General features: G+C 50.1%; 1 protein-coding gene across 1 annotated transcript in view; it reads left to right on the top strand.

Moving 5' to 3' along the window:
- Rin3 (Ras and Rab interactor 3) overlaps nucleotides 1-15,288 on the top strand; it is an 83,644-nt gene that overhangs the window by 52,770 nt on the left and 15,586 nt on the right. The window contains exons 6-7 of the mRNA XM_035445865.1: nucleotides 2,847-2,938; nucleotides 11,999-13,486. Coding sequence (XP_035301756.1) covers nucleotides 2,847-2,938; nucleotides 11,999-13,486 — 1,580 coding nt within the window. The remainder of the gene's footprint in view (nucleotides 1-2,846; nucleotides 2,939-11,998; nucleotides 13,487-15,288) is intronic.

The raw sequence follows: 15,288 nt of genomic DNA, 5'->3' as shown, positions 1-15,288 counted from the left end.
GGGAAGAAGTCGGTGTTCTTGCATGAATGCTCTACAGTGAAAGCTATTACTATTCATGTATGAAGGAAGCAAGCTGAAAAACCAGGCACAAAAGAAACAGGCTGTCATTTACTTTTGAAAATAAGGTGTGTGTGTGTGTGTGTGTGTGTGTGTGTGTATGTGTATGTGTGTGTGTGTGTGTTTATGCTCACATGTGTGCGTGCACAGAGAAGGACGAGGGAAGTAAGCCATGTATTAGAATCTTGATGGTGGGAATCTAAAGAGGAAAGACAGGCACATTTTATTTTAGGCACTTGGGTAATGTTGAATTCTTACAGCAAATATGTTTTTGTTTCTAATTAAAACAAAAACAGACCATAGGGCTGGACTGCAGCTGTAGATCATGTACCTACCACATGAAAGACCCTGTGTTCCATCCCCACCCCTTACCTCAAACATCTTTATTACATCTGTCTGTCTGTCTACCTACCATCTGTCTTATATCTGTCTGTGTGCACATCTTATATCTATCTGTCTGTTTGCACATGTCATGGTACAAGTATGGAGGCCAGAACACAGTTTGTTGGATTCGAGTCTCTTCTTCCACTATGTGGGTCCCAGGGATCTAATTCTTCATCCTTGGCTGCAAGCACCTTTACCTACTGAGCCATCTTACCAGCCATCTAAAATCTAGCATTTTAAAAACTGAAGACAACACTAGTGTCAGTATCCCAGGAGAGTTACGAGGCCTGAATAGGAAGCCAGAGGCAAAAATCAATCAATCAATCAAATCAATCAATAACAAGTGATTTGTGATGCCATATAAACATATTTTCTTAGCTGAGTGGTCTTGGGCACTTACCTCAACCTCTCTGACTGACTCTACCCCCGGTAACTGGCTGTAAAATCTGGAATGATTGCCTACCTATTGGGTTGCTGTGCTATAATAGTGATGTTATATGATATTGCTTGGCTGGCTGCCCCATCCTGTGGGTTGTTCTGGATGGAAGGCGTGCCCCTCCAGGGGGAGGAGTGGGGAACTGAATGATGAAACCAATGGCAACCAGGTCTGGGCTGAAGAGGAGGCCTATGGTATGGCTTTAAAGGGTACATGTAATCTAAGTAGATGCAAGTAGAAGGGACCCATGTCTAGGAATATGGTTCATTCACTGCAAGGAAGCGAGTATACTGAGGCACAGCAAGGGCTGGGAGGTTCTGAAGAGCTTGCTAGAGACATGGAGCAGAGTCAAGGCTGTCTCCTGTGTGTTGGAATTTGAGGGCTAGGTTCCCCTCAGCATCATAAGAAAGACAGAGAAGTGACAGTGTTAGGTTACTGGCAGCATGAGAATTGAGTGACCTCTGCTGGCCACTGTGATAGGCACTTTTCTGGGGACAGGAAACATCCAAAACCACACCAACAAGCTAGAGAGTCAGCCAGGTAAACGGAGGGTAATGGGAGATGAATTTTGTCAACCTTTGGAACTGGAGATTCGGGTAAGGATAGTGAGGAGGAGAAAAGGACCCTGAGAAGCTATGCAGAATGGGGCCAAGCCAGACTTGTGTAGAGGGATGGTCAGTTGACATCAGAAAGCCTCAGGTTCATAGGAGAGTCACATGATGACGACTGGAGATGCTGCAGTGACACACAGTATAACAGTGAAGAAGCCAAAGCCACCCCAAATGTGCCACAGCCACCCCCTCAACAGTGCTCTCTTCCCCCATGAAAGATCTTCCCAAGAGGGGCGTGTGGCAGGTACTAACAGAAGCCACTGGCAGGATCACCTGGCAGAGAGGTCTCAGGCAGATGTAGGGTGGTCTGGGCCCCCTTCCAGGAGGACCTTCTATCAGCCCCATCACAGCCACAGATGCTGTTCTTTCTTCAGATCAGTGTCCCACTGTTAGTCATCATGAAAATTACTGTACACTACAGGGTTTCTAAGGCCCTTAGACATTGCCCCACCCTGGCAGGAATTGGAAGCCCCCAACCTAGAGTTACAAGGAAAGGAGAGACAGAAGGGAGGCATTAATGCACCTGGGTAGAGGGAGTTAGCTCTCCAGGCCAACAGGGATGACAAGTGGATGGATGAGATTTCTTTGCTTGGGACTGGGTTGGGAAGGAGGTGGGCCGGGCATTGTGGGGGACCATGGGGGAACAGGTTGTTAATCCTGGTAACTGTCTGGCTTTGAACTCTGTTGTTCTGTGCCCTCTTGGTCTTCTGGTCAATTTCTGCCTTCGTGGAGGGAAGATTGGCTGAGAGGAGAGAGAGAAATGGCTGGAAGATGATAGAAAGGCCCTGAATGCCAGGATTAAACAGAATCAGGACCATTCATCCTAGCTGGAGAGGTAGTCTGTGGGTTGGACTCTGCAGGACCAGGACCCAGCACTATCTACTTGCAGCCCACTGGGGTGCCTGTGAAAAACCCTTTCTCGCTCTGGGCCTCAGTTTCCCTCTGTCTGAATGGCTTCTGGAGATCTCTGGAAGGAGCCCTCAACAATTTCCCTGCATCCAGGGGATGGTGCTGGCTAAGTGTTCACCAGGGTACCCCTTCTGTGCTTGCCTACCCACCTCCATGTGGAGGGCAAGGGTCAGAGGTCACTATATATGCTTGAAGTGTGGACCTAGCAAGGAAGGAGAAGCAAGAGATTCTCCATACTCCCCAGGCTCTTTCCAGGTCTCTGAAGCTGGCCTGAGATCTGGATCTTGCTGGAAGCTCCCTCAACTGCCTGTCCCTTGGCCTTAGGGAAACCCTAGCATGAAAACCCTAGCAGTCACAGGATGTGAGACATGGCTCTAGAAATCTGGATGCTGGAGAATGGGAACTCTGGCCCCTCTAGTACCCGACCTACAGCTTTCCTGTCTTCACAGAGACTTGCTGCCCTTCACGTTGCGGCTGCCTCAGGCCATCCTTGAAGCCAACAGCTTCCTGGACCTTGAGATCATCTCCAAGCTGGGCCTGGGTAAGTCTTCCCTGCAGAGCCACAGAGTGGGTGGGTACTGAGGCAAAGGAGTACTAGGATTTCCCCCACTGTATTAATCAGGCTTCTCTAGGTGAACAAAACTGGCTTAGTCAGTGTCCTACCACGGTGAAGCGACATCATGACCATGTCAATTCTTATAAAGAAAAACATTTAGTTGGGGTCGGTTTACAGTTCAGAGGTTTAGTCCATTATCATCATGACGGGGAGTGTGGCCTCATGCAGGCATGACTTGAGCTTCTGAAACTTCAAAGCCCACTCCCAGTAGCACACTTCCTCCAACAAGGCCACACCTACTCCAGCAAGGCCACATCTCCTTAATTCCTGTCAAGTAGTGCCACTCCCTAATGACCAAGTCTTCAAATCGATGGGCCTGTGGGGGCCATTCCTACTCAAACCACCACAAGACCAAGAGAATGAATATTCCATAGCTTACGTTGAAGTAGTAACAATCTCGCACACACGACAGTCGCTTGGTTTTGGAGGCCCAGTGCCTTGGCAGTCTATGTGGTCCTACAGTTGCTGTCTCACATTGGAGAAGCCAAGAACTCACTAGTTGCTCAACCCACAAAGTTGCATGCTGCAGCCATCTCAGCTGGCACCAAAGACCTAGAGGGTTCCTGGAGAGAGAGTCACTGGTCCTCTCAACACTGGAAGCCTAGAAACCCTGGTTCTGATAGCTGCACAGGAACCAGCAACTGCAAGAGGGTAAAATCAACTCGGCAGCCAGAGGGCAAGCCAGGCAAGCAAAGGATGAGTAATCTTTTGCCCCGCCCCATTTCATCTGGGCTGCTACCAGAAGGCTACCAGATCCATCTGGGATGGATCTTCCCACACCAATTACGGCTTTCCTCGGGTGAGGCTCCCTCCTCAGGTGATTTTAATTGATGGCAAATTGACATTAAAATCGGCCATCACACCACTGATTTCTGCAGAGATTCACAGCACCAGAAACACTGGGCTCGATAAATACCAATGTTGCTTGAATGGAGGAAAATTAGCCCAGACTGAAGAGCCAGGCCACAGAGGAAGTCCCACCCCTACCACCAGTTCCCAGGCCAGGCTGCTATCCTCCTCCCAGAGGGGTCTAGAACGGCAGTATGAAAGAACTCAAAAGTACCTGTTCCACCCTGCCCCTTAAACAGACTGCTATACTGATCCACCAGTAACTGGGAGTGAGCATTGAACTTCTCATATGATGGTTGGCCCTGTTCTGAGGCTCAAGCAGGAGTCCCCAGGGCTAATGTCCAAGGCTCCCTGTAGGTTCCTCCTGCTGGGACAGCGTAGGAGAACTTGCTGGATGGAAATGAGTCACTAGGCTTAGAACTGACTTCCTGGCTAGAACAGGGTAGCCTCAGGCATGGAGTGAGCTAGAGATGGAAGTCACCATGCAGTAAGCCAAGGGTGGTGCAGACTGGCCTGCCAGCAATGACTTCTTAGAGAATGGGGCATTAAAAACCAAGTATGACATATCTAAGGAACCACTTGGAAGGTTCTGATCTAATGAGGTATCCCAGGTGCTGAAGACACAGAGCCACGCTCAGCAGATTGACTTTTCCCCAGAGCCAAGGAAAGGTTGGCTTTCCAGTCCATCTCCCGAACAGATGGGGACCTGGAACTGTCAGACACCTGGCCCTGGCACATGCAAACTGCAGCTACGCCAGGCTTTGTGTGTTCCGATGATAATTGCAGAAAGCATCTGCCAAGGGTCCAGGTGCCTGTGGCATTGTGCTGAGGGCATTATGTCACTCCTTCCACCAGTCATGTCCAATCTTCTGACATTGCTACAGAGCTCACACACAAGGACCATGCAATCAAATTATAAAAAAAAAAAAATCTCAGTGTTTTAAGTAAGTTATGATTTTGTGTTAGGCTGCATTCATAGTTATCCTGTGGGACTCATGCAGCCTGCTAGTCAAGGATTGGACACACTTGTTACAGCAGAAAGCTGAAACCTACTCAAGCTTGCATGGAGAATTCCTGAGAAATGGATTCCAGGGCCGTTGGGCTTTATGAACAACAGCCTCTGCTCTGTACCACAGCCTGTTGTACTCTGCAGCCCGCTCAGAGCCCTGCTCCTGAGTCGCCCAGCTTTCCGGGTTAGGTCTCCAGCCCCAGCCCCACCTAGCCACTGTTCCTCAAAAGCGCCTCCAGGGAGAACTGGGATAATTGGTACCCAGGGTTCGGTCTTTGGGGATAAGTGTTCTCTTGGTCCAGTCAATACTTCCAGAAGATTCAGAAGCAAATTCACTGACATTCTCATCACACACATGCAGTACACACATTCACACTCCACACACACACACCACACCACACACACATACACAACACACACACACACACACACACACACACATATAAAACACACACACACACACACACACACACACACACACACACACACACACACACACACACACACTTGATAGAGGAAGCCATGGGACTCAAGGTGTCTGAAAAGCTTTCTCAATTATAAGCAGAAATGAAGCATTGGCTTATGGTACCACATGGCTTGAAACACAATGTTTAGTGAAAGAAGCCAGACTCAGAAGCACATCCCTTATAGATGTGCTCAGAGGAGGCAAATCCACATATATGGAGAGCAAGTTAGTGGTCGCCACCATGTGTTGTTGTGGCAAAAACCAAAGGCTCAGAATGAATTCAAAGTGAAATTGAATGAATTTATTCTTACTGCTGTAAGAAGGACAGCAACTTTAGAGCCGAACAACTTGCCATGCCAAAGAGGCTAAAGGGAGGGTTTATAAAGGTGGATACCAGAGGTAGACATTAGTGATCTATGGAATCCAAAGCCAGGCAAGAAAATTATTTCATTTCCCTTAGTTGTTTCTCTTTCCCCTTGTATAGTAATAAAAGACCAGTTCATCCCAGCCCCACAGCAATGAGTTTACAAGAGCAGAAAGCAAGTGGTTAAATACCTCACAGTAGAAACACCCTTATCCTGTTCTGATCTCACCTGCAGGCCACTAAGATCTCACAGGCATTCCAGAGCAAAGGTCAACAGCCTGTAGGGATGCCTGGTACTATACTGAGCTTTTTTTAGCCATCATGGTAATTATGTGTAAATTATTGCACAGGTCTGAGCACTCTGGGGGAAGTGTCACTAATTGACGAGGATAGAGCAGGCAGTGACATAGTGCCATCAGGTTAGGGCTGGCTGTCACATCACCAGTATCAGGTTATCATTCCTGTAATAAATGCCCAACTGAAGCAACTTAGAAGAGAAGTGTGTTTGGGCTTATGATTTGAGGGGATACTGTAGGGAACTTTTCTGTCCCACCAGCCAGTTCCAAAATAACTACAAAGAGACTCATTAATTATAAATACTCAGCCAGTAGCTTAGGCTTGTTACTAACTAGCTCTTACATTTTTTAAAAGATTTTATTTATTTATTATGTATACACCAGATCTCATTCAAGGTGGTTGTGAGCCACCATGTGGTTGCCGAGAATTGAACTCAGGACCTCTGGAAGAACAGTCAGTGCTCTTAACCTCTGAGCCATCTCTCCAGCCCCTAGCTCTTACATTTTAAATTAACCCATTTCTATTCCTTTACTTGCTACCATGTGGCTCATGGCTTGATATCTAATTTTGTACAAGTCCTGCTTCCTCTGGGTCTGGCTGGTGACTCCGCCCTTCTTCCAAGCATCCTCCTGGTCTGGCTCTCTCGCCCAATCTCTTCCTGCCCAGCTATAGGCCAGTCAGCTCTTTATTAACCAATGAGAGTAATGCATATTTACAGTGTATAAAGATTGTTCCACAGCAGGATACAATCTGTGGCAAGAGTTTGTCAATGGGCATGTGTCTGGGACATCTCACATCTCCACCAGGAAGCAAGAGTGGGCTAGAAATGGGACCAAGCTATAAAACTCCAGGCCCACCTGCCACTTCCTCCACCAAGGCCCCAGGTCCTAAAAGTTCCACACTGGGACCAAATATTGAAACACCCGAGCCTGCAGGGAATATTTCAGATTCAAACCACTGGATGGGGAGTGATTGATAATGGGCATAGAGGGTTTATTTGGGGGGGGGCATTGACAAAAATGCCCTAACATTTGTGATAATAACAGTTGTGCAACCATGACTGTATTAAAAGCATTGGAGAATTTTTAATAGGTGAATTTAAGTGAATGACACTCCTGTTGAGATGGCAGACGGAGGTGGCCACTGAGGCTCCCTGTGAGAGGATGCGATAGGAGCTAGATTCGCACTTGGAGCTTTCTAAGTGGGACCTTCGTCTTCTGTCTGTGCCCATTGCCGTCAGATCCTTTCAGCCTGCTCACTGCTTTCCGCTCTTCAGCTCCCTTCTCCCCTTGATCTGGCTCCAGTGGAAAAACGACACGGTGCCCTATTGCCAAGTGAGGAGGGGGCTGTATTTGATGTTGAGATAGGGAGAGCAGCGAGCCCTCCCTCTGCATTGTGCCCTCTGAGCACTTTTTTTTTAATGACATGTTTCTCTTCTGATGAAATCCCAGCATGTTGAGGGTTTCTTTTTAACCGGCAAGACCAGAAAAAGACAAGGCTAAAAATGATGCCTAATCCCTCCACTGCTGCAAAAATACAGTTCTGCATCTTGCCTTTCGCTGTTGCTCTGTATGAACATATGTGTGACTTTTAGTTGTTTTTCTCATACCCAGAGTCAAGAAGTGCCTAGTCAACCATAGATTTACTGGGTTTTCAGTACGCCCGATGGTCTCAGAATTATTCATTTTTAGAAACACGTTTCCTTCCTCGGTCTCAGTGATTGTTCTTTATTCTACTTGGTTTGGGTTTGGTTTAGTTTGGTTTTAATGAGTAGACTAAGCTATTTGGACAGCGATGATGTCACCAAAGCAAAGCTATTCTCTTGCAAGCTCAGCTCCATGGGATGGCTCTTGAGTGTTTGTTCGTGAGCTGACACAAGAAAAGCCAAGTTTAGACTTGGAAACGCTGCCATTCAGCAGTGCAGGCTATATAGGATGTCATCCTGGGTGCAAGCGCCTTGGGCTAGCGGGGGCCACAAAACTAACACAGGGCTGAATTCAGCAATGAGCTGTTGGCAACTGACTCTAAATGCAAAGAGGGAAGATGATTCTGGGCCGTGGCTCTCGAACATGCCTGAGGCATATAGATGCTTGGTGTTTTAAAAAGACGGGAAGACTACACACTGTGTAGCTTTCCCACATTTGTGTGTACCTTGTTTCGTCCTGTATGGCATACAATGAGAATATTTATTTCCTAGTTAGTAAAGATTTGTTAAAATCTTGAGATTGGGGCACCGGGGAGATAGCTTAGTCGGAAGCTTAAGCAGTAAAGTGCTTGCATGGGGACCTGATTTGAGCTCTAAAATCCACAAAAACAAAAACAAAAAAACAAAACAAAACCTGGGCATGGTGGCCTGTACTTGTAATCCCACCACTGAGGAGATGAAAACAGGTAGGGTAGGTTCCTGGCCAGTCAGACTAGCACATTGCTGAATTCCAGGCCAATGAGAAAGAGAGTCTCAAAGAGCAGGGTTGTCTCACTCCATCCCAGGTTGTCTTCCAGCTTCCAAATGTGTACATGTGTAACTGCACACGCCTGCATACACACACCAAACGTAACACTGGAGTTTGAGAGAAAGCTTGACAACCCATCTTTGGATGCTACAAAAGTATGTATTCCCTGAGTCCGAAGGGAATTCAAACCATTCCCACAGTATGGAAATTCTTAATTGCCCTCGGGCACCACAGTCCAGCACCTGGCACATCCCAGGTCCTCCAAGCATTGCAGGGATTGAAGCAGGTAAGGTGTACCCCCTGCCCAGACAGCCTTGGCACCGGCAAAATGGCTGCTTCAGTCAAAGAGACAGGCCTTTCTTTACCGGAACTTGGACAACTGAGCCAAGACTTGGCATGATGCCACCAGTCCCTGCCAACTGCTGGGAGTGCAAGACACAAGTTCTGCTTCTCCAGCCGTGGCTCTCTGCAAGCTGCAAAGAAACTTCCCAACTTCCTTTTTTTTGTTGTTGTTTTGTTTTGTTTTTTTTTTAGCATAAAGCCCTGAACTGCTGCGTTGCTCCCCTTACACAGCCTCGGGCCCTGATAGGTGGCCCCTCAGTGCTCAGCATCACCCTCCCTTGGAAGGTGCATTGCCTTGGAGAGTCTGTGCCCTGTGAATTGTTCTGGGGGCAGGCAAGCAACATCCTGAGCTTTGGACCTCAGGGAAGCCCCAATGCCTACTCACACTTGTGAGACGCTATCAAGATGTGGAGATGTGTTGTTCTATTCTGTGCCTGCTAAGACCAGGTCTGCTGATCTGTGATAAGCTGGCTGACAGTCCTTCCCCAATGGGAGCTCCTCTGCCTCCTTTTTCCCTCCTCTCTCACTGTCTCCTCATCCTCCCATTCCTCAGCTTGTCCCCACCTAGCCTGCAAAGCTAGACTGGCCGGTGTCCCATACCCTAGAATACTGCCTCCATTTTGACTAAGCTGGTTTACTCACTATTGTTGGGTGCTGGTGCTGGCCCCTGCTCACTGCAGCACCATCCTGGAGGCAGGAGCTACACAGATGGGAGAGGCACCAGTGCCGCCTGCTGAAACCCAGAGTGTGGTGGAGCAATTCAGACCAAAGCATGGAATGGCAGTCCTGATGCTGGTCCCTGCAGTCAGAGTGCACAGTAGGACTAAGGGACACAGATATCCTGCACACATCAGGAAATGTACTTCAGTCTTACAAGGTTAGTAAGAACCTGGCAGATAGGAAGGAAAGTAACTCTAAGCAGAGGGAACAGCATCAGCCAAAGAACCAAGGGTAAGGCAGCACACGTCATGTCCAGGAAGAAGCAAATGGCAGTGTGAAAACTCGGCAGATAATTCTAGAAATATATATATGGGGCATGTCTCCCAGGCCTTGAGTGATCTAGGCAAGCAATGATGGGAGAGCATTCTCGGGCATTGATGGGCAGTTCTGAACATCAGCTAGCCCATGATTTTGCCCTTCATCCATATGTCTTAAGGGACTGTGACACGAGCATGGAGGGAGCTGAGCTCAACTTCCTGGGACTACTGAATGGTTCACCTTCCTGGCTGCCTGATGCTCCTCACTAGGAAGACTTCAAAGGGACCAGACTGCTCTTCTGGGCTTGTAGAGACATGGGTAGAGTTTCCAATACTTACTCCACAGAAAGCAAGTATCTGTTGTGTTCTGGGTAGCAAGAGATGGTCACTCAGAAGGTAGTGTCCTGGAAAGCAAAGCCACAGCCTGGCCATCATGAAGAGTGACCCCCAGGTCATGGAAAAACCTAACCTGGTCATGTCTTATTCTGTGGCTGTGATGTGCCGGAGCTTTGCATATTGTAGAAAGACACATGAAAGGTCACCTTCTTGTTATTGTGGTGACAGCTGGGTATTCTGGGCTGGCTGCCAGGTGCAACAGTCTATCTAGAGCTGGGCTCCATGGTGAGTGTTGTGCTTCTTTGGTGCTCACGGTTGGTTTCTATCATGGGGTTGGACCTGGCTCACACTGATGGGCATACAACCTCAGGCTACCAAGGTGGCCTAGACCCGTGTCTTTGAGCATGCCATCATTAGAACTGGCTCTGCACGATCTTGCCATATTGTGACATTTCTTTTCACAATCAAGAACCTGTTGTAATCATGCCTGGTGGTACAGGCCTATAACCCCAGCCACTCTGGAAGCTGAGGCAGGAATATTGAATGTTCAAGGTCAGCCTGGGCCACTCAGTGAAACCGTACCTCAGTGGTAGAACACTTGGCTAGCATGTAGGAGACCCTGGGTTCAAGCCCCAATACTAGAAGAAAACAAAAACAGGTGCTTGCTGTGTTCTTACCACATCTCTAGCTGGGGTAAGAGCCACCAGCCACCCACTGACAGGCAGAGTAACCAAAGTGGGAAGTGATGCAAGTTCCTCAGAAGAACCTGAGTGCAACAATGGGCTAGTCTGACCTGTTCAACCTCCACTGCTATGGCCTCCGGTGAATACATTTTTGCTGAGTCACTTGCCTTCATGTGTAAAGTAGGGACAAAGCCTATGGCTAGGGGTCATCAAGATAGTCTCAGTACAACTGCAGCCCATGGCTTGTCCACTGCACAAACCTTGACTTTCATTCCTGGGTGATACCTTTGGCATCTTACTGAGGAACCATGGGAGAGAAGCTGTGTCCACCATTCTCCCAAGAATCCTGCAGCAGCATGCCTCATGCTCTCCCTACATTTACAATGGACACATTGAGCAGGACCTGGGTCCCATGGTTCTCTCCATATGGAGCCACTCTCAGGAGCTTGGAGTAGCCTATCCTCCTGTATCTTTTGGAAGGCCCTGAGCATCCCTGAGTGTTGGCTGGTATATGGTATCCAGAGGCCTAGATCTCTCAAGCCAGCCTTGCCTTAGTGTCTCCAGTCACAATGAGGCTATGAAGACTGACTGGTAGATAGTAAGCAGGGCAAGCCATGCTCAAAGGTAGGAGCTGTGTCCTTACTTGCCCCATAGCCCAGCTCCTCACTAGTGTCAAGATCCTCCCAAGTCACAGCAGCCTGTAGTGGACAGCCATAGGTCCAATTCTATTGCCCATAATTCTGTTTCCCTGTTCCTGTGTGTGCCAGCTGCAGTGGCCACAGTGAGTTCTAGCCCCTTCCTGTCTACCCTGCGATGTTACTGTGGAGACACTATTGGAGGGACAGCTAGACCAAGACCTAAGGCACAGTCTGCCCAGGGTGCCCAGCTGGAGAGTTGCAGAAACAGCTCTGTTCCCTCTGTCCCCACCATGCCCTCGTCCCACGGCCCAAAGCCATAGACACCTCTACCCGAGTCACAGTTGTTCTCCATGCAAGCTCTCACGTGGGCACAGAATTGAAGCTGGGCCTCTCATGTCCCCTCCCAGCTCCACTCCACCCTCTGCTGTTGGGTATGCAGGGGACTTCCCCTCCAGGCAGGAAGTGGTAGGAGATGTTTAAGAGTCCAAGAAGGGAAAACAAACCTACACAAAAGCAAGGGCCCTTCCCCCACTAGGAGAAGAAGAACTGACTGCCTCTCTGCTTTCCTCAGGGTTCTGGGACTCCTCGCTGAACCCTCGGAAAGGTCCTGCTGAGCCCCACAGAGGCCCAGCCCCTGGGGTCCCTGCAGCCTCCAGCCTCCGGCCCACAAGCCATTACACAAACTGCTCCTGTGAAATCGAGCTGTCTGTGGGAAATGACCGCCTGTGGTTTGTGAATCCTATTTTCATTGAGGACTGTGTCCTGACGGCTGATCCACTGCCTTCTGGAAGCTACCCTCCACGCCCTGTGCCTGTCACCTCGGATGCTACCTCACCCACCTCCAAGGGGTCCCCACGCCGTCCCCCACCTCCACCCCCGATACCCAGCCTTCCTCCAGCTGGCCCCGTGTGGCCTCCTGTGCCCCCTGCACCTGCTGCTCTTTTTCCCAACTCCCCCCTAACACTCACCTCCCCCCTTGCACCCCATGCACCGGGACCCCCAGGCCACCCAAACCAACCACCCATGACAGCCTGCGAGAGTCTCCCACGCCCAGCTGTAGGCCTGGGACCCTTTGGGGAAGAAGAAGTGACGTCTGGGACAGCTCCCAGCCCCCTGCAGCCAGCTCCTCCCCCTCCACTGCCCATGAAGAAGACTCTGCCAGCAGCTCCTCCCAGACGGCGCATCTCTGAAAGGGTATCTCTGGAAAGTCAGAGTGTGGGGACTACAACAGACAGGGACCACCCAACTGTTTCCAGAACAGCCTCACTCAGCCTTCCTTCCAAAGGCACCGTGAGCAGCCTTGGGGACAGGCCTTCAAGGACCTCAGAGCAAGGCCAGGACACAGAGACCAAAGCTAGTGATGCTAACAATATACCGATGCCTCCTGGGAAGGCCAAACAACCCCCTATTCCACCCCCCAGGAAGAAGCGGGTCTCTCGGCAACTGGCCTCCATCCTTCCCAGTCCCTTGGAGAGCCCCAAGCCCCCAATACAAGAGGCATCCTGCGAGAAACCAGCACCTGGTACATCTTGGGAAGGCTTGAGTCCAGCCCCCCAAGCCGGGATGCAGCACCTCGCTGCCCAGACCAGCCCCTGCCCTCATAGCTCTCCAGAGTTCAAGGGTTCCCTGGCCTCACTCTCAGACAGCCTGGGGGTGCCTGCCTCAACCGCTGACCAGGACTCCTACTCAACCAGCAGTGCGGAGGAAGAGCTGGAGTTCAGCAGCCCCAATGTGAAGAAGAAACCCTCGATGATCCTGGACAAGGCCCGCCACCGCCTCAGCTTCGTCAGCTTCACCAGCGTCTTCCACGCCTTCCTCTCCAGTGACCGCAAGCTGTATAAGAAGGTGGTGGAGCTGGCGCAGGACAAGGGCTCCTACTTTGGCAGCCTGGTACAGGACTACAAGGTGTACAGCCTGGAGATGATGGCCCGCCAGACATCCAGCACCGAGATGCTGCAGGAGATCCGCACCATGATGACCCAACTCAAAAGCTACCTGCTACAGAGCACCGAACTCAAAACCCTGGTGGAGCCCAACCTGCACTCAGAGGAGGAACTCGGTCAGTGCCAGCTTGGGAGGGCGGGAGGGAGCGAGGTGCATTAATACCCTCAGGCCACCCCGGACACAGAACAGCTTCTGGAGTCCCTTGCCTAATGTCCTCATTTTTCATCCTCCCATACTGTCCTACAAATCTCCTGGGTTCAAATCCCTCTCTCCGGCTCCACTTCTAGAGAGCCAACTCAAGGCAGCCCACTTTCCTGACCACCCCTGTCAAGCAACCCTACGACCCTTCCCTCCCTCACCAGCCTCTAACCCAGTAACCTTCAACCCTCTCTGCAATTAGGATTCATGGTGACAGGTTCCCCTGCTGCACCTACACGTCTGTATAAATATTGAAAAGACTCAGGCAGACCACAGTGCAATAGCTGGGCACGATAACATCTACCTATAGTCCCAGCCCTTGAAAAGCGGAAGCAGGAGAATCCAAGCCATTCTCAGCTACACAGTTGGAGGTCAGCCTGCGCTACTTTGTCTCAAAAGGCAAAACAAAACAACAACAAAATGTATTGAGTGAGTTTGGGATTACCTGATAAACATTACTGCCCCCTCAGGTACCACCTCCTTGTGGTCCTGAACCTTTCCTCCTCCTCCCTGTAATTAAGAGCATCAGTTCTAGACACAAAGATGCTTTGAGACACTACAGGATGATGATTCATAGTCAGAGGCCCTAGGAACACAGACTGTTAAGTACCGTCTTCCCTGGGGGAGACTGGGCTTCCATGGCTGGCTCCTGAGGACCGATACAGTTACCAGGTCACAATATTAGGGCACTAAGGTGGTGGGTGGCATATTGAGGTCTAAGGCTGGCATTGCCTCCTAAGGAGGCTGTAGCCATGTGTGCACCACACTAAGGATGGAGGCTCACCTGGCAGGATGCCTCAGAGTGGTGGTGCATGAAAAGGCCCACCCACACAACCCCTGACTTTTTCCACTAATGGTTACTGTGTCCCAGAGACCCAGGCATTACCCGCAGCTTATCTGGGCAAGTGAGTTATATCAGTAGTTTGACAGAGCTATGCTTCCAGCTCCTCACCTGTTGTACTGGGGGTGGGGGGGTGGGGGGGACGGGAGGACGGCAGCAAGCTGATCACAAAGTCCCTCCTGCCCTCAAGGGAGCTCTCATTCTGACAAGTGGCAGGTAATTGCAAGAAAATTAGGAAGCCATACAGGAAGATGATGTAAGTGTAAAGTAGGCAGGAAGTGAGGTTTGGGGGCCCTGGGAGAGGTAGGTCAGAGCATCATGGCCTCTCCAGGGTTAACATTTCTGCAAGGGACCAGACTGGCAGGTTCAAGGCAGGAGTGCCAAGGCCTCACATGTGCCCAGCATGGCTCTGATCCTTGAGCTGAGTAGGAACAGAGACTCAAGGCAAGCAGAGCTACTGTCATGACAAGATGCACCGGGGGCAGGTTGGTGGGACAGGAGACAGCACAACGAAGATCTAGTCCATGGAAATCAGCAAAGACATGGCAGGCCTCATATGGGCTCTGAATAGCTGAGGGCCAGTGTAAGCCTTCCTGGGAAGCCACAACTATAAGTCCTCAGGCCCAAACCCGGAGAAGCCCAGGGGTTCAGTGTCTGAGAGACGGCCTCCCACCTCACTGGACATCCAGGAGGGGGCAAATAGAGGCTGCTGAGGCTGAGTCTATAGTCTGTGAGAATGTGGGCTGAAGACAGATGTCTGGAACCCAGTAACACATAAATAGCCCTAGGACTAACTTAGATTGTGCCCAGGCAAGAGCACAGGCAGTGTTTGGAGTAGGAGGCCATGAAAGGGCACAGAAGAACATGGAGGGACACAG

Source organism: Cricetulus griseus, chromosome 5 (genome assembly GCF_003668045.3).
Source record: "Cricetulus griseus strain 17A/GY chromosome 5, alternate assembly CriGri-PICRH-1.0, whole genome shotgun sequence".
NCBI classification, from domain to species: Eukaryota; Metazoa; Chordata; class Mammalia; order Rodentia; family Cricetidae; genus Cricetulus; species Cricetulus griseus.
The sequence above is the reverse complement of the archived record's forward strand: the minus strand, read 5'-3'. Positions and strand labels throughout refer to the sequence as shown.